Source organism: Fundulus heteroclitus, chromosome 5 (genome assembly GCF_011125445.2).
Source record: "Fundulus heteroclitus isolate FHET01 chromosome 5, MU-UCD_Fhet_4.1, whole genome shotgun sequence".
In the NCBI taxonomy this organism is placed as follows: Eukaryota; Metazoa; Chordata; class Actinopteri; order Cyprinodontiformes; family Fundulidae; genus Fundulus; species Fundulus heteroclitus.
Window position 1 is genome coordinate 25,527,705 of NC_046365.1, and position 18,904 is coordinate 25,546,608.

At 40.2% G+C, this 18,904-nt stretch overlaps 1 protein-coding gene across 1 annotated transcript in view; it reads left to right on the forward strand.

Annotated features, from left to right (window-relative positions):
• LOC105922094 (complement C3) overlaps nt 1–18,904 on the forward strand; it is a 53,747-nt gene that overhangs the window by 13,138 nt on the left and 21,705 nt on the right. The window contains exons 12-24 of the mRNA XM_036137296.1: nt 1,576–1,675; nt 1,772–1,866; nt 1,954–2,142; nt 2,259–2,414; nt 7,089–7,215; nt 12,837–12,905; nt 13,663–13,860; nt 13,968–14,085; nt 14,164–14,255; nt 14,514–14,653; nt 14,892–15,104; nt 17,486–17,543; nt 17,628–17,717. Of these exons, the coding sequence (XP_035993189.1) occupies nt 1,576–1,675; nt 1,772–1,866; nt 1,954–2,142; nt 2,259–2,414; nt 7,089–7,215; nt 12,837–12,905; nt 13,663–13,860; nt 13,968–14,085; nt 14,164–14,255; nt 14,514–14,653; nt 14,892–15,104; nt 17,486–17,543; nt 17,628–17,717 (1,645 nt within the window). The remainder of the gene's footprint in view (nt 1–1,575; nt 1,676–1,771; nt 1,867–1,953; nt 2,143–2,258; nt 2,415–7,088; nt 7,216–12,836; nt 12,906–13,662; nt 13,861–13,967; nt 14,086–14,163; nt 14,256–14,513; nt 14,654–14,891; nt 15,105–17,485; nt 17,544–17,627; nt 17,718–18,904) is intronic.

Genomic DNA, 18,904 nt, shown 5'->3' on the forward strand with positions numbered 1-18,904 from the left:
GTGTTGGAAGCGCTGCCGCATGGGACAAATAGCTTCTTTGCTGATGGCTGGATATGTGACGGCAAGAAACAGCTCTGGGCAGGACGAGTTGGATGGTGATGCAGAGGCTTTGGTCTGCAGCGACAGTTAGGACTCTGCAGCCCAGGAGAGAGTTCCAGGGAGTTTCTGAATAAAATCAACCCACTAACGTATGACACTTAACTAGTGTAAAACAACGTATGACACTTAACTAGTGTAAAACAAATAGCAAGACAGAAACACAAGGAAAAAGAAGGCCTATTGGAGAATGAAATAGAATATCTATGCAGACAGATAACAAGTTTGCCGTAGAAAATGAAAACCATAGCTGTTTGTACTACATTATGAGTGATACCAAAAGAAAGGACCTGTCATGATTTGGATTGTTCTTTGTGCTTTTGGACTGTTTGGCTGAACTTTCTCAACTCCATGCTCCACCCTTCCCAGTAACTGTTCACCTCACAGTCATTAGTTTCACCTGCTGTTGCTAATTAGGCCAATTCATTCCACCTGTTACTCCACCTATTTATACCTGCCTCACTCACCACTCCCTGCCAGAACATCTCTTCTCGTCTCACAGCCAGCATGTGTTTTCCCCAGTGTTTGTGCCGCTCAGCCTGCTGTGTTCTTGCCCAGCCCTTGCTAGTTGGCTTCACTAGTACTTGTGTGTGCCACCTGGTTCAGGTTGCTCCAGCCATTCCTGCTAGTTTGAGTGGCTGTTTGCAGAAAACCTATGCTGAATCAGGACCATAACCTGCCCCATAGTCAGTGTGAGCCAGGCATTATTCTAAAGGGCAAAATATATTGATGGGCCCTTGCTCCCAGCAATAGTAACTTTATTCTGTAAAATGTTTCCAAAAGACCTGGGTAGGAGGAGATTTATGTGTCGATGTGAAAACCAGAATGGCACTTTCTGTTCAAGTTCATCCCAAAGCTGTTCTGCAAGGTTGAGGTCAGGAAGTTTCTAAGTGTCAGGGGTTTTCAAACCTGGTCGTCAGGACTCACTGTCCTACATGTTAGATGTGTCTCTGCTCCAGCACACCTGGATCAAATGATTGCATTACCTCTACAGCAGCCATCAAGTGCTGCAGTGGCTTCTTCTTATATGGGGGGCAGGGAAACACCTGAAATATGCAGGACAGTGGGTCCCCGAGGACCAGGAAAACCACTGCTCTACACCAAACGTTATACACCTGCAGTCATAGAAGTTATTGGATGAGTGCCCCCCCACCATTTCATCTTGCTTAATTTAAAATCAGAAAACCAAATTTCTGTTTTGCTACATTGGCATATATTTAATTGTTGCTTTTACTCAGCATCACTCTTTGTCATATTACAAGTGCAACAATGTAGTGCATTTTGGGAGAAAAAGATGACTGATGCAAAGTCTTGGTTTATTTAAATTTTAATGAGTCACAAAAGGGGATTGTAGAGGACAGTTGTACTGAATATTTTGGTGGTGGTAAAATTACTTATGGAATTTGAAATGCATAAGACTGTGCTATACCTTAGGCTTATCTATGTGTATTTTACTTCACTGGAGTTGTTTCTTCACAGGCAAGGACCAACCATCCCCAAGTTTTATCGCATCGGCAAGCAAAAGCCACAATGGTAGCTTTCCCTTATAAATCCCCAACTAATAGTTTACTTCACCTAAGTAAGTGTTGCTCCGAGTAAGTAAAATATAAGTAATGCCAAACATGAAAGTGCAGTGTATTAAATGTGTACAAAAATCTGTGAAACAATATTTCAGGTGTTCATTCAGCTGAAGTGAAGCTAGGTGAACAGATGAAAATCGACCTGTACTTTACCAAGCCAGAAATTGAGCAAAAAGACATCACATACATGGTGAGAGTTATTCTGCAGTTTGCACATGTGCATGAATCATAATTGTTATAAGTAATGAAGGATTAATGAAAAACTTTTTTTCCATAGATTTTAAGTAGAGGTCAGCTGGTGAAACATTTCAGACAAAGGGGCAATCTAAAACAGATGGCATTTATGGTTGATATTACAAAAGAAATGCTGCCATCATTCCGCATTGTAGCCTTCTATCACACAAACAAAAATGAACTGGTATCAGATTCTGTTTGGGTGGATGTGACCGACACCTGCATGGGAACGGTGAGAGAAACAACAATAATGATGTCTAAAGTTCATGTACATAAACTAAATAGATGGTGCATTATTTTGTAGTAAAAGATCAGGAAATGTATATTTTCTATTCCTGTTTCCTTTAGCTGAAACTAGAAATGACGAGGCCCACTGCAAGCTATGAACCTCGCAGGTCTTTCAATCTAAAAATAACAGGAGATCCAGGGGCCACAGTGGGGTTGGTGGCTGTTGACAAAAGTGTCTACGCGTTGAACAACAAGAATCGCCTGACACAGAAAAAGGTACATTTTATGGTGTTCAGGGTTTCCTCTAGAATTTTTTTAACTGTGGTGGTCGAACGGGTGTGTGTGTGTGTGTTGGGGGGTGATAATAAAATCTCATTGAAATGCAACATCCATTCACATTACTTTATAGAATAATGTATGAATTTGTATACCCATTGCCTGAATCCATGCTATGTACATCTAGTTTTACCAAAACCACAGTAATCAGAGGAACACACATTGAACAAGGTAAATAAATTTCATTTCATTTATTTATTTATTTGAATTAGGACAATGCACATTCATCAACATGTCAGCTTAAGGCATCAATGTAAATATGCCAAAATTAGCACAACAGCTAATTTGCATCCACTGTCCTAAGGCAGGTAAGAACACTGAACATTAAACAAGACACTACGGGAAAGAACAGAGTGGACACAAACATCTAAGATGCCAATAACATAAAATCACAATAGAATTTGGTTAACAGGCCCAAGGAAACAGATCAATTCACCTGTGAACACATGTCTGGTAAGTTTTCAACCAATGTTTCAAGGAGATTTTAAAACTTATGCAGGTTGCACAGCCCCTAACATGAGCTGGCAGTGTGTTTCATAACTGTGCTCCTCTGATGGACGCAACCATTTGGCCAAATTGGTCCTACGCCGCTGAACATTACAGTCTCCTCTGGTTAAAGCTCTGGTGTTTATTCTTGTAATGTTTTTTTTTGCTTATAAAATCTGTTAGAGGAGGAGGAGCAAGTCCATTTAAAACTCTAAAAACCTGCATCCAAAAATATCTGATGACGTTCAAAGTCTAAAATGTTGTACTTACGTAAAGTGATTCAAGGTGTGTGATAATCAGGTAATTGGTGCAACGGTTAGAGAAAAAAAGAGACTAGATTAAAAACTGTTTCATATCTATATCCAGTTTTGTAATCCAGGGCAGAATCATCACCAGCTTTAGGTTGTACATTTGCAATGTGAAAACAGAGCAGGTCTCCTCGCTGCTCTCTTTGCTCTGACTGTATGCAGGGCTGTCAGGAAGAGTCAACTGCCTGTAAGACAGCGCTGAGGGAAATAGAGAGCCCTCACGATCGCACAGCTCTAACAGCTGTCCTGACACAGTAATGGTAGACATGATGTACGTTGACAGGAAACAGGCTTAAATCGGAGGCAACCAAACTTTCGTTCAGTTCTTTCTGAAGAGGTTTTGCCACCTATCCAGGAGTCTTTGTCAATTCTGGTGTCTCGCACTTGAGCAACCTGTAGTTGGTGCACAGCTGTTTTTAAGGACATGGAGGCCCATCCTCCTCTGCACATTCTAAGTCAGAGATCTTCAGAAAGAACTGAACAAAAGTCCAGTTGTCTCTGATTTAAGCCTGTTTGCTGTTGTGATGACCCGGATAACTGAGAATTTGCACAGGCATATATACATAGATGCCTCGTTAAGTGCTTGAGCGCATCCTGTGTCACCGCCAAATTGGATGGGTTTCTCCAAATCAAGGCTTGCATAGCAGCCAATTGGAGTAAACGCAGAGGGAGAACCTTTACCCATATTTTCTGCAGCTTATAGTTAGAATAACCGGGGATAACTATCGAAAGTTGCAGATCACCATTTTGGGCTAAGATTGGTTCTAAAGCTGAGTTTGTACCTGGTGAGAACAATGCAGAAACCCAACAAATGGACCATAATTGTATGGTCATTAATCTGTCATCACCGTATTTCACAAATTAAGGCTGAATCACATTGCCAAATTAAGTATCCTGGCGTTACAGCGTACCAACACATGCAAGAAGCTGTGCAAAACAGTTCTTTTTCAGGGGTCTTGAGCTCAAGCCTTAGGTGCAAGCAATGTAATGTAAAGCATTGGAATGACCTGGAAATTTTAAAGAACATATTTCCAAGCATTAAAAAAAACTGTGTGTATGCGTAGCACTCAAAGATATTTTTGTTGGTGTGTAGAGAAGGCTCAGGCTTGAACATGTGAGCGAGTGAAATACATTTAAATTAACTTGTTTATTTACTAAAATATAAAATGTATTAATTATTATGTATTAATGTTTATTGATTAATTTGTAATACCACATGTCTCTTTGTTTAAGAGCATAAAACAAAGTATTTCTGCATGACACCACATATTTATTTACATATTTAATAATATGGCATACCACACGACTTTCTTTGTTAAATAGCATAAAACAAAGTATTTCAGTATGAAATCACATATTTATATGTTAAGATGCCATGTGTTTGTCTGTAAAAAAACATACATTTATGAAATACGTTGTTTAAACATCTTTCAGCATTAAAACATATTTTTATGTGCAACAGCATCCTGTATCATAACCACACATCTCTGCCATTTGTAACAAACTAACCCATGTGAAAATTAAGTGATTATTTACGGAGTTATGATTTATTTTAGTTGGGCAAACAGCTTCCTCAGTACAATTAAATGCACTGGGGCCGCTTGAGAGACCCATCCGACATGCGCTGAAACGTCACCTCCAATAGGCAGCGTCTACAGAGAAAAGGTCACTAGATTTGTTTCTAGTTGCTTTTTTTAAAAATACAAGTTGCTAGAAGAGTCTGAAAAGTCCCTAAATACAGTGAGAGTCGCTACGGTGGGCAACACTGTACTGTCGTCTCTAGTTTTCCTTCAGTTCCAAGAGCAGCGCAACACAGTAGCCTCCAGTAGCTTCATTCACTAGCAGCTTTGCAGCAAGACAGAGAGGAGCCAGTGATGTTAGTTTTTCTAAATAAAGTAAATTTTAACATTTCATGTTATTTAAATTAATTTTAAACTCTGATTATGATTAGAATAAATGTGCAAATATACAGTAGCTATGCTATATTATGAGCTTTACATTGTTTTTAACATATTTTGTAATTCATTCTGAAGGTGTGGCGGTTTTAATTTTGATGTGGCGGGGACCACCATCAATTACATGTAGCAGAAACCCTGGTGTTCAAGGATTTTTCAAATGTACAGAACAAAAACTATAAAAATCTGAAGCTAAATAAAAAGTCAAAAAATGTTGAAGCCAGTTCCGAGGCTTTTTGGACGTGTATAAATGACAAGCAAGGTATATGATGCTCATGGATGCTATGAAAAAAACGTGATTTTTCATAAGACATTTGCTGTAGAGGAATATGTTTTTAATGTGTTCATATACTGTTAGAAAATGTACTGATTCATCCAGTACTCCCCCTGATTGTCCATACCTGCTTATCCCTATGGGATTGTTTAATCGACAGTGCAGGCAGTGCATACTCACTTATGTCAGGTGTTTTGCGTCAAACTGCCATCTTTTTATATTTTTCTGTAATTTGTATGTCGTTACCACAGTTATGTGCCCCCAAGTTTTAGCAATACAATGCAAAATAACCTTCTTATGTCCTCATTAAATCTGCAGCTGGTGGGTGTTAGAAAACTGCTGAAGGAGCACATGAGAATCTCTTTAGTAGTTAGTGGCTTCAAATGAGTCAGATAATTTACAGAGATTCAAACAGAACGCCACCAACATTTTTAGGATTTGTTAATTCTGGTTGAATTTGTTTCATTCAACGAGAATGCACCTCTAGGTAATCATTCCTCGTGAGGATCTAAATCCAAATAACTCCTCTTTTCCAGAAAGCAGTATGGTTGCCCAAGCTTCTTTTGAGGGGAACCAGGCAGCAGCAGGCAAGGGGGAAGATTTAAGAACAAGTAGACAGAACAGGCTTAGTATGCAGCTATCCGAAAATCCAACAGAAGCAATATCAAAATCCAGTGGTGTTAGTAGGAAGACCGACACAGTTCATGCGCGAAGAAGCATAGATCAGATATCCCAGGGCTTAGCAAGGCTCTTTGGTCAGGGCACATAAAACAGGGTCCATGTACAGAGACGTTGGCAGAGGTTAGATTAGTCCAGGGTTGGTGTCATGGTTTTTGCCAAAGATTTAACCCACATGCAGAAAACACTTAGGAGATCAACACAGTTTTTAAAAGGTTTATTGAAATGATGTGAGTTGTCAGGACTTCAGAATTGGGAGCTCGGACCGAAGGGCAGCAGAGGCTCTAAAGAGGAATGGATAGTTAGGAAATTGATGGAGAGGGATATCGTAGAAATGAAGGCTTGAATTCTTGCTGGGGTTGAAGTGGAGATCCGCCAGGGAGAAATGAGTGGTGGTGTGTTCCAGTCCTTCAAACAGACTCTTGGATCAGTCATCATAATCTACACACTCTTGGATCAGTCATCTTTTGCATCACCGTCATCAAGTACACTACTGTGCCTGAATGCACAAAGAATCCTAAGACTAACCCCCAGATTCCACATCCACTGCTCTGTTCACGTCCGACCAACCGACTACATTATGTTAATTAATGAAAACAGTTCCATATTCTCCATGAGTACTCCGAACATCATCGATGGACACACTCTCCAATACTGTCATGATCCTTGGGGGTTTGTTGTTATTTCCTGCATGCTTTCCTTAGTTATTTTTCATTAAAGTATTTACATTGGTTCTTACTTTTGTGAAGGATTGGTATTTTAGTCCTTGTTTAATTAACAGTGTTATACGCACATTTAGTCTTTAGCGTGCATCAAAATGAAATATTTTTAAAAAGATAAAATCACTGTGGTGGAACTCCAATCTCATGTCATGTGGTTACATTTTGTTTCTTTAATCTACCTCTCTGATTAGATATGGGATGTAGTGGAGAAATATGACACAGGCTGCAAACCAGGTGGAGGGAAGGATGCCATGAACGTGTTCTATGATGCAGGACTGTTGTTTGTCAACAACAATGGTGTAACACCGGACAGAACAGGTAAACCTTTCTCCTGTTTTCACTTGAGTAATGTCAAACTAGTCTTGTGTGTATTTGTGTTGTCCTGTGATGGACTTGTGACCTGTCCAGGGTGTATGCTGCCTCTCACCCAGTGATTGCTGGAGATAGGCAAAAGCCATCCCCATGTAATACCCGGGTATAAAAAATTTATGAGTGGATAATGTGAATACTTTATTCTCCAGCATTTTTAGCATCATGCTGGGGAATAAAGCTTTAGAGGGAGCATGAATGTGCTCAACAAAGAAGTTTTGTTCCTCCATCTCTCCGGCCCTTTACACTATGTTAGAGGTCATAAATTAGCACACAATGATAATCGCTACTTGAAGCTAAATTCATCCACAGTCACTTGCCTGCTGCTGGACTTTTTAAGTCTGGTCAGGTCTGGTCCAGTCCAAGTACAAGTACCTTTATCCACTTTTTTACGCCGAGGAAATGTATTTTCAAATTAATATTTGCTAAATAAATGGTGGAATGTTTGTTTACAAGATCATTCTCTCTTGTCGTCTGACTTCTCCATATTTTTGAGTAACATTCTTTCTTGTGCATCTGTTGCATAAACTATGTCAGCTATGATTAGTCAACAAGACTCGTTTAATAGGTAGCGTAAAGTAAAAAGAACACTCCTAATGCAGAATTTCACAGTAAATGATTGCTGTGGATAGCTCAATGGCAGCCTGACAACATCTACTATAGTCTACAATAACAATTTTAAGTTACTAATATATATTTTAATTTGGGTATAAGTTGGGTATTTAAACTTTGATGTTGATTAATTTATGGTTACCTTGAAATAAGTTCACTGACCATACTGACAACTCATTTGAAATGTTTTTTATTACTCAATGCTGGTAGATAAGGCAAAAATGACTTGGTTAACAGTGTGAGCTTCACTATCACCATTTTAGCATCTTTGCTGTTGGGGGTTAGATCATCCTGATGTACATTTGCGGATGGGCGAAGCAATGTTACAGTTGCCATCCAGTCAATTTCCACTTGCTAACATTTTGAAAAATGTTCTTTTGACAAGTTGAAGAAAATCCATGGATTATTTTTCAGCTATTGACAAGGTTTTGACACAATTCTGGCTGGATGTTTGATCCCTCATATTGGCAATGGTGGAATTAATTTAAATACATCAGTTTCAAGACAGCAACTTGGCTTTTAACTGTGGCAAATTGTTACCAACGGGAGATGGTGGACCCAGTATTCAGGCCGGACAAGCAGGCTGAGTGAAAAAGCAGGTTTAATGGAGGCGATCTTGACAATACAGGGAAAGGCAGGCTCAGTGGTCTCTATGGCAGTCCAAAAATCGGCACGCGAAAAGCAGTCCAAAAACAGGCAGGAGTACAGACAGGGATAAGGCAAGCTCGGATAATCCTAAGGCAGATTCGGGTTGGTAAAACGGGTAAGCAGTCAGACAGGGCAGAAGAAACAGGTTCAGGATACAGGCTGGCTCAGAAGTCAAAAAACAAGCAATTGGGTAACGTCGACAGAAAGACACAACGGGACTGCTGGACAAAACTCACCAAGGGCTCATAAAGACAATGATCTGGCAGAGTGCAGGAGACAGAGGCAGGTATAAATAGGGGAGTGAGAAGGTGAATTGAGAAGAAACTAATTACAGGAAAACAGGTGGAACTAATCAGAGGCAGGGAAGTGACTGACAGAGAACCAAACTGATAGGTTGGTGACTGCTGACAGGGGAGTGACAAACTGATTGGGTAAAAACAGGGAGGTTAGTTGGCAGGTGAACAGAACTGAACTAAAAGCTTGCAGAACCCTGACTGATAATATAAAACGAAGAACAAAAGCAAACCACAACAAAACTCAAACTATTCCATAAACAAAAACTAAGACAGAACCTAAAACTAAGACAGAATCTGTAAAATAGAAAGAAGTACAAAACAAACCAATAACAAAACTCCAATCATGACACATATTTGATTTAGGTTATGGGCCACTCTGTCATGTTTTGGACATATTTGGCCCACATGCAGAAAACACTTGGGAAGACTGAGAGCAGTTAAAGATGTTTATTTAACAAGTGCAGAAGTGGCAAGACAAAATGCAGAGAGTCACAACAGATCTGAGCCCGAAGAGGGCCGGGGCCGGTATATGTTCAGTCTGGGGAGAAAGGACAGGAGTTAGACAGGTTCACGGTGAGGGAGTGACGTGACTAAAGAACCTAGAGCTTACCACATAGCACGGAAACCAGACCTGGGGGAGTGGAGCGGAGGAGAGAACTCAGCGCTGCCTCGCCGTCATGGAGATTGGTGACTGAGCGAAAGGTGGGCAGCATGAACATGAATGGGGTCTAAGCAGCGCCAGTGGTGGTCAGAAACAGCTGGAGGAACCAGGTGAGTAAAGCCCAGCTTGGTACGACCAAGGGAGCACGAAGATAAAACCAGAGAGGAATCCAGGACAGGATGAGCACGTAGGCTCGTCTTGAGAACGGCAGAGCACGTAGGAACCTTTGAAACGAGATTCGAAGCATGAGAAAACCTGGGAGAACAGGAGACACGAATTAGTGAAGAGCGCGAGACTGTCGAAAACAGTGGCCACTGAGGCATACCACTGAGGTTAACACTCTGGGATCCTCCAGCTGCTGAGCGGTGCTCTTATGCTCCCACACTCGCAGAACGAGCCACAGGTGTGCGTGCCCCGTCCACCAGTCAACTGCAGTCACCTGTGGAGAGAGCAGAGGGTACAGCGCCAGCAAAAAACTGCAAGGTGCTGCCTGTTGAGTTCCGAAACACTTCAGGAACTTAATTTTTTTGCTGCTTTATCCATTCCAGTTTATATAAAACCAATGGATGTCCTTTTGGAACACTCAAGTGGTTAAAAATTGTAAATATCCGAGCTAGATTGACACGTTCACAAAAAATTCTTAAGGATTTTTGGGAACAGACATTCAGGCACAACTAAAGTAAATCATAACTTGATAATGCTTTTGGCAAGAGAACATCTTGATCTGCTGGGGTGCTCTCTGCCATGTTGGTCCAACACTGTGCTGTTCTGATGGTGGTATTTTAGGGCAGGGAGGGGCTAAGCCCTGAATGGCAGCTGTTCACATGCACGTACATGTGCACGCACGGTCTGGCCCGGCTATGTAACGAGACTGGAGAACAACACAGATCTGCGGTGAGACATCATCCCATAGTCCATCCGAAATATTACCTTTAGTTCTTCACATCATTATTTTTTAGTTATTTTTATCTAAAATATAAAAATGTTGCTTATAGCTCCTTTAAGTTTCTGGAATGGCTCTGACGTCCTGCTCAGTAAGCTGGATTCTTGTGTTTTTCTGGGTTCACAAATGCACAAGAATCCATCCTGTCCCACTTCCACCTCAACCACCAGGGAAGCAACCCAGCACAAGTGGGCCAATCACATTGCAGTATTATTGTTTTAAAGCAGGACATACAGCTGTGAAAGCTAGAGGGGCAGAGTCTACAGACAAACCAAAATAAACATGGCAGCACAGCAGGACTCGTGTTCATGCTGCAAAAACAGCAAAAATCACTTAACGATATGATTACATCAGTGTCACTATCCATCTAAAATGTGCCTTGAGTAGCATAACGTGTTGTGGTTTCCCATGGCACCTGCTTCTTATGACATTTTCATTTGATTGTAAAAAACCCAACCGTTTGGTAAACCGAGAGTGCTACATATTATCAATTTGGTTTGCAGGGTTACATCTGTGACAGGATTCCAAATAATCAATGACCTCTACCAATTCTGCCAAGAGGAATAGTCAGATATTTAGCCAGTATTTGTCAGAGGTTTGTTAATCGATAAAAAGAGAGTGTGGTTTATATGAAACTTGCAAAGAGGCTTTTAGCCAAATTCTATTATGTTCTAATGTATTTGAATTGCTTTATTTAAAAGAAACTGCATGATAAATTTAAGTTTGTGCATCAATCTCCTGTTTTTTTAATTAGATTAAAGTTCTAAAAATACTACTCATTTCTAAAAGAGGAAATGCACTGAAATGCATCATTTGAAGTGTTCAAAGTTCTCTGATCAGAAATAAGTGAGCATTTTTTGTTACTAGCCTTTTACTTATTATATATATATATATATATATATATATATATATATATATATATATATATATATATATATATATATATATACTCACCGGCCACTTTATTAGGTACCCCATGCTAGTAACGGGTTGGACCCCCTTTTGCCTTCAGAACTGCCTCAATTCTTCGTGGCATAGATTCAACAAGGTGCTGGAAGCATTCCTTAGGGAGTTTGGTCCATATTGACATGATGGCATCACACAGTTGCCGCAGATTTGTCGGCTGCACATCCATGATGCGAATCTCCCGTTCCACCACATCCCAAAGATGCTCTATTGGATTGAGATCTGGTGACTGTGGAGGCCATTTGAGTACAGCAAACTCATTGTCATGTTCAAGAAACCAGTCTGAGATGATTCCAGCTTTATAACATGACGCCTTATCCTGCTGAAAGTAGCCATCAGAAGTTGGGTACATTGTGGTCATAAAGGGATGGACATGGTCAGCAACAATACTCAGGTAGGCTGTGGCGTTGCAACAATGCTCAATTGGTACCAAGGGGCCCAAAGAGTGCCAAGAAAATATTCCCCACACCATGACACCACCACCACCAGCCTGAACCATTGATACAAGGCAGGATGGATCCATGCTTTCATGTTGTAGACGCCAAATTCTGACCCTACCATCTGACTGTCGCAGCAGAAATCGAGACTCATCAGACCAGGCAACGTTTTTCCAATCTTCTATTGTCCAATTTCGATGAGCTTGTGCAAATTGTAGCCTCAGTTTCCTGTTCTTAGCTGAAAGGAATGGCACCCGATGTGGTCTTCTGCTGCTGTAGCCCATCTGCCTCAAAGTTCGACGTACTGTGCGTTCAGAGATGCTCTTCTGCCCACCTTGGTTGTAACGGGTGGTTATTTGAGTCACTGTTGCCCTTCTATCAGCTCGAACCAGTCTGGCCATTCTCCTCTGACCTCTGGCATCAACAAGGCATTTCCGCCCACAGAACTGCCGCTCACTGGATGTTTTTTTCTTTTTCGGACCATTCTCTGTAAACCCTAGAGATGGTTGTGCGTGAAAATCCCAGTAGATTAGCAGTTTCTGAAATACTCAGACCAGCCCTTCTGGCACCAACAATCATGCCAAGTTCAAAGTCACTCAAATCACCTTTCTTCCCCATACTGATGCTCGGTTTGAACTGCAGGAGATTCTCTTGACCATGTCTACATGCCTAAATGCACTGAGTTGCCGCCATGTGATTGGCTGCTTAGAAATGAAGTGTTAACGAGCAGCAGAAATCTATCAAGCAATGGATTGTAATTAGCCCGAGGTTGGTGTTCCATGTTTTACAGAAGAGGATAAATAACTCAACAACTTAAACCAAGGTATAAACGGGCTAATATATCAATTTAAGCATCATACAAGAAGACAATAATTACATGCGTACTCAGTATCTCACATATTCCTAAATTCAGTATTTCTTCATCTTAAAGGAAATTCCTTGCTGTGTACTCTCTACTTTTAGGAATTTGATTATAAAATTGTGTTTTGGTGTTTTTTTATCTCTAGATTTAATATGTCCTGCCCACACCAGGAGGAAGCGAGCAAGCACTGTCATGGAAGTCAGAACCAGTTTGAGTAAGAATATTTTTTCTAAGCAGTCAGTACCTGCATATATTTTTAAGTGAGGTTGACAAAGAATTATTTTATGTTTATCCACTATTTTATATACCTTTAGCATTTGGGCGCACCTGAATTTTTTCTTTCTTTCTAATGATGCATGACAATGGTGCTAATGTCAAAACCATTAATGTTTCTCTCATGTAGATTACATTTTGCCATGATTTTGTATATTAATAAAGTAACATTATATGTGATGTTTATTTAATTTGCATGGCGCAGAAATGTTTGACATGTCTAATATCTATGGCTGAGTGTTTTAACTGGAGATCAGGTCATAAGACGTATGTAAGAGTTTAAAAAAAAAGTAGCAACAAGGGAGCATTTTACCAGCACTCGGTGTGTGGACACTGTGATGTGTACCGTTTGGTAGTGCCACCAGAGTTTTTACATTTTCTTCATCACTGCTTCTTGATATTAAGACTGGTATTTGCTGTCACTTGGATTTATGAGATTTCTTTTGTATGGCAATGAAGCCATATGTGAGAATTGCATGTATTATCTTTTGCTGTGTGAGAGGTTAAGTCTGATATTATGACAGTTTGCAGTCTGTCAGTTTAAAAAGGGACAATTAGATTTTTTTTTAATAGATTTCAAATATTTGCAATTTGTCAGTCAATTTATCTTGGAGGTCTGTAATAAAGGCGGAACTGTAATCTTTATATACTTATTCCTCCTTATTTTATGCCTTTGCTTTTTTCTCCTTCCTTTTTAGTAAGTCAATATACAGACAAATTACAAAAAGATTGCTGTTTGGATGGTATGAAGGAAACTCCTGTATCATACAGCTGTAAGAGGCGTGTTCAGTACATTGTGGATGGTCCATCATGCGCGCAGGCCTTCCTGCATTGCTGCGAAGAGATGCAAAAGCAGAAAGATGACAAGAAGGTGGAAGTCCTACACCTAGCTCGCAGTAAGATATTACCACAAAAATGAGCGGTACTTGCAATTGATTCTTAGTGTGATTATAAATAACATATTCAAAATAAAAATGGCTGCTGTTTTTAATTTCTTCCCAAGGTGAGATAGATGATGGTTACACTGACCGAAATGATATAATGACTCGTACCAATTTCCCTGAAAGTTGGCTTTGGAATGATATCAGACTGAGTGGATGCCCTACCAATGACCCTAACTGGTAAGAACAACAACACAAAAAATGTCTCCCTACAGTTACATTTTATCTCACCAAAATCATATTTTCCTTTTCTTTCAGTAAAACGGTGACTTTGACAACCAAAACATTTCCCTTTCCAGACACGATCACAACCTGGCAGTTGACTGGCATCAGTCTGTCAAGAACTCATGGTACGGCTAGGTGGTTTGCACAGCCTGCTTTGTCTTTTTTTTCCATGTAATCCTTTAAGCTTTAACCTTCTGATTTGTGAAATGATCACTTAGACCTCTCTGATGATTATATTGACAAAAATGGGACAACTGCGTGTATGTCTATTGCACACCTGAATCATGTAAAATAGAAACTAGTTTATTAAAGATTTTTTATTATTATTATTATTATTATTATTATTATTATTATTATTATTATTATTATTTGCTTTATTAAAGGTGTCTGTGTGGCCAAACCATTAGAGGCCATAGTCTGGAAGCCATTCTTTGTTGACCTCAGGCTGCCCTACTCCGCTGTTCAAGGAGAGCAGCTGGAAATTAAGGCAATTATCCACAACTACAACGACGACACCATAACTGTGAGTTTGAGCTGTTCCTTTTTAAAATGCATGTGTTGCACACAGTGTGAAGGACTTTAAATGGTATGTATTCCAATATTCAGATTATGGCAATTCATTTGTATCTTGATTCTCAGTGAGCCAATTATAAACCATTGTGGAAGTTTCTGCATTTTTTGTTCTTTGTCTCCACTTTGCTTTAAATATTTGACTGTTTGTCTTTTTGTCTTCCCAACTCTCCATTTCAATCTGTTTAAAGGTCCGCATTGAGTTTAAAGAGGAAGATTATATCTGCAGTGCAGCTTACAATAAAAAGTGGTTTCAAGATGAGGTCCAGGTTGGAGCCCAATCTACGAGATCTGTACCATTTATCATTATTCCCATGAAGCACGGATCTTTTCCTATTGAGATCAAAGCATCTGTTAAAAATTCTTACCTCTCAGATGGAATTAAGAAGATGTTGCGTGTGGTGGTAAGAGAGACAAATGCAATGGTTTGCTCTATGCTGTTATTGTGCTGAAACAACCTACCTGCAAAGTAACAGTTGTTTGGACTACGTTTTACATCTCTGACGAATACAATCAATTAAAACCTTCATAGGTAATACATTTTTGACATATTCAGTGTTCAAAGATCAATGAAAATCTTCACTTGCTTGCTTGTAAAAATGTATGAACAAAGGTTAAACATACTGCATACTTGGAAAGCCATTCTCAAAAGTTCTGCATAGGGCAGCTCGTTCTTTGTGGAAGTTGTGGAGAGGGTCCACTTCCCTCATTCCGTGGGATAAGTTTTTCAAGTTTTCACTTGACTTCATTTAAACCTTGAATTGGACAAAACTGGTGAAAAGCAAAATTTGAGACAACATTTGAAGATCACTCCACCCTGATTATCCAATGTACCAAATTCAGCAACATCCCTCAAAGACTGTATGTATGTTTCTTTTCTTTTTTTTCTCAACATAACCACACATTGGTGAAGTTCAGGTAATATGAATGAACAAAAATTGAATAAATGGAATCTTGTCCTCAGTAAATTGTTGTAAAAAAAACTTCAAGTTCTGGTGTGGGATAAACAAGTACAACCTCACATTTATCCACAGTAAAAATAGCAAAAATAACACAGGTGAAGATGTTTAAAATGTAGTTACACAGCATTTCAAAGGAGCTGTCCCCTGTTTAGCAAATTATTTTGGTGTAGTCTTTACTAGAGCAGACATGACTGTGATAGTAAACGCCATAGTAAGACTTAAAGAGTTGTCTGAGGCCTTTAAAGTAAGGTTTTAGCAGCTTATTTCTTTAGCAATGTCTTATAAGAATTTTAAATAGCCATGCCACTGAATGTTCAAAACAACTAGCAACATGCTGGATTCTGGTTGTTCATGTAGGTATCTGAAGTCGCCAAACTCCTAAGAGCAATTACAGATTGTTCATCCTGTTGATCACAGTCAAAGTATCTTTATTAGTCTCCCTTGAAATAAATTTGCCTTGGTTACAAGGATCAGCTGCATTGTGCTACATATTCAATCACCAATAAAAGGAGTCTCAGTAAAATAATAAATAATATACAATAGTAACAACAGTTCATAAATCACAATGCAACTAAAACGATCATATTAAAACAATTCAACCTTTAAAAATATAATAATTTCAAACACCACTGCCCTCCCAGTTTGCTGCTGTAGAACACAAGAGACCATAGATGTGGCTACCTACGTGTCCTAGCGCTTCCCCTGGTAATCTTCTCATGACAAACCATGCGCTCATTAACAAGTTTAATATGAAGGTGCCTGATTGTACAGTTAGAGTCTGCACAGGTGTGACTTTCACATGAGGTGTGCATTCTAATAACACCCTCGAGATGAGACTAAAGATTACCAGAACGAATGCACACAATGACCCAGACATTTGAAACCATGTTCACAGACAGAATACTCAAAAATAGAATTATTTGCACACCAGAACATGTTTGGTATAAAACCAAATACAGCATTTCAGGACAAGAACCTAAGGTCAGCTGTTAAGCATGGAGTTGAATGTGTCATGGTCATGTCCTAGCTAAACTCTACCATGTTCAGCTAGGACACGCTGCTTGAAGGAAATAATAGACTAGCCGTAAAATAGCCCACCAAGGACTAGCTGAAAATTAAGAAAAGCAAAGTCATCAGCCCAGTCAAGGGCTAGATTTTGATCTCGTTAAAATACTGTGGGGTGACTCGAAACTGAACTGAAACAAGAGACGCGAGACGCTATACAAGTTTGCCCCTAAACCCCTCAAATATTTCACAGCTGAAGTCAGAAACTGGTCAACGGCAAAATCAGGTGTCTAATTAGGTTGATTCAATCAAAGAGAGCCAGTCCAGCCTTTATGGGGTATGGTGTAACATTATACTCATCCATTTTGTTGAAAGCTTTTCTTTAAAGCGTAAAACAATAATGATGTTTTGGTGTATACCTGCAATTAAATAATTTAAAGAAATAATAAAACAGACAATAATTTGTGTTGATTTTTTTCAAAGTACTGAATATTTGGTCTGATATTGATTTCCCCCTTAACTTTATGTTTGTCTATCTGCTTAATGACTGACCTATTCAAATTCACATTCCTCTGCAAAACAGTTACAATAAACGTTTATGAAGGCAGTGTTGGTTAATGATATCTTTGCCAGCTCTGTCTCAAAATATTCCCCCACTTGAGAAATTGTAGATGATGATGAATTTTAAAACAGATTTCTTCTGGTAAACTTTTGCTAGGCCTGAATCTTTATTTTATCTTTGTGTCTTGGTTACGCCAGACACCCAGATTTGTAAATAAATTAACACAAGGTTTTTCCCTCTTGGTTTGTTTTTCTAGCCTCAAGGCGTGCTGATGACAGAATCAACAAAAGTAACACTATATCCTGCTAGAAAAGGTACACTCAGAACACCACAATATACTAACTGTAATGTTTGGTTTCCTATTTGTGAACCTTTTATCTTGACGTTTCATCTCATAGGCGGCAGACAAGTGGAACTTATTAACAGTAACGTTTCCATGGCCGATCTGGTTCCAAGTACACCTATGAACACCCTAATATCTTTGACAGGTGAGAGAAAGTAGTACATACAAAAACTACTTATATTGGATTCAATTGTATCCATATAATGTTGCAGCACTAAATCCTAAAAATTATGACAGCTGTTGAAGATGCTAATACTTCAGCACCCTTGTCTTGTGATATGGGGAGAACAAATTCCACACAAAGTCCCCTGATTGGGCAGGATTTGAACCCAGGACCTTCTTGCTTTGAGGGCACAGCTGCAAACATTGGCAACAAACCAACACACTAGAAAATCCATTTTATATAAGCTAAATGTAATTTGATTTTCCGTTCGTCCGTCCATTTTCTTCCGCTTATCTGGGGTCGGGTCACGGGGTTAGCAGCTTCAGTAGGGAGGCCCAGACGTCCCTCTCCCCGGCTACTTGGGCCAGCTCCTCCGGGGGAATCCCAAGGCGTTCCCAGGCCAGCCGGGAGACATAGTCCCTCCAGCGTGTCCTGGGTCTTCCCCTGGGCCTCCTCCCAGTGGGACATGCCCAGAACACCTCAGCAGGGAGGCGTCCAGGAGGCATCCTGACCAGATGCCCGAGCCACCTCACCTGGCTCCTCTCGACGTGGAGGAGCAGCGGCTCTACTCTGAGTCCTCCCCGGATGACTGAGCTCCTCACCATATCTAAGGGAGAGCCCAGACACACTACGGAGAAAACTAATTTCAGCCGCTTGTATCCGGGATCTCGTTCTTTCGTTCACGACCCAAAGTTTGTGACCATAGATGAGCGTAGGAACGTAGATCGACCGGTAAATCGAGAGCTTCGCCTTTTGGCTCAGCTCTCTCTTCACCACAACGGATCGGTATAGCGCCTGCTTCACAGCAGACGCCGCACCAATCCGCCTGTCAATCTCCCGCTCCATCTTTCCCTCATTCATGAACAAGACCCCAAGATACTTGAACTCCTCCACCAGGGGCAGCACATCCTCCCCAACCCGGAGAAGGAACTCTACCCTTTTCCGGTTCAAGACCATGGTCTCGGATTTGGAGGCACTGATTTTCTTCCCGGCCACTTCGCACTCGGTTGCGAACTGCTCCAGTGAGAGCTGTAGATCACGCCCTGATGAAGCCAATAGGACCACGTCATCCGCGAATAACAGAGACGCAATCCTAAGGCCACCAAAACGGATCCCCTCAACACCTTGGCTACGCCTAGAAATTCTGTCCATAAAAGTTATGAACAGAA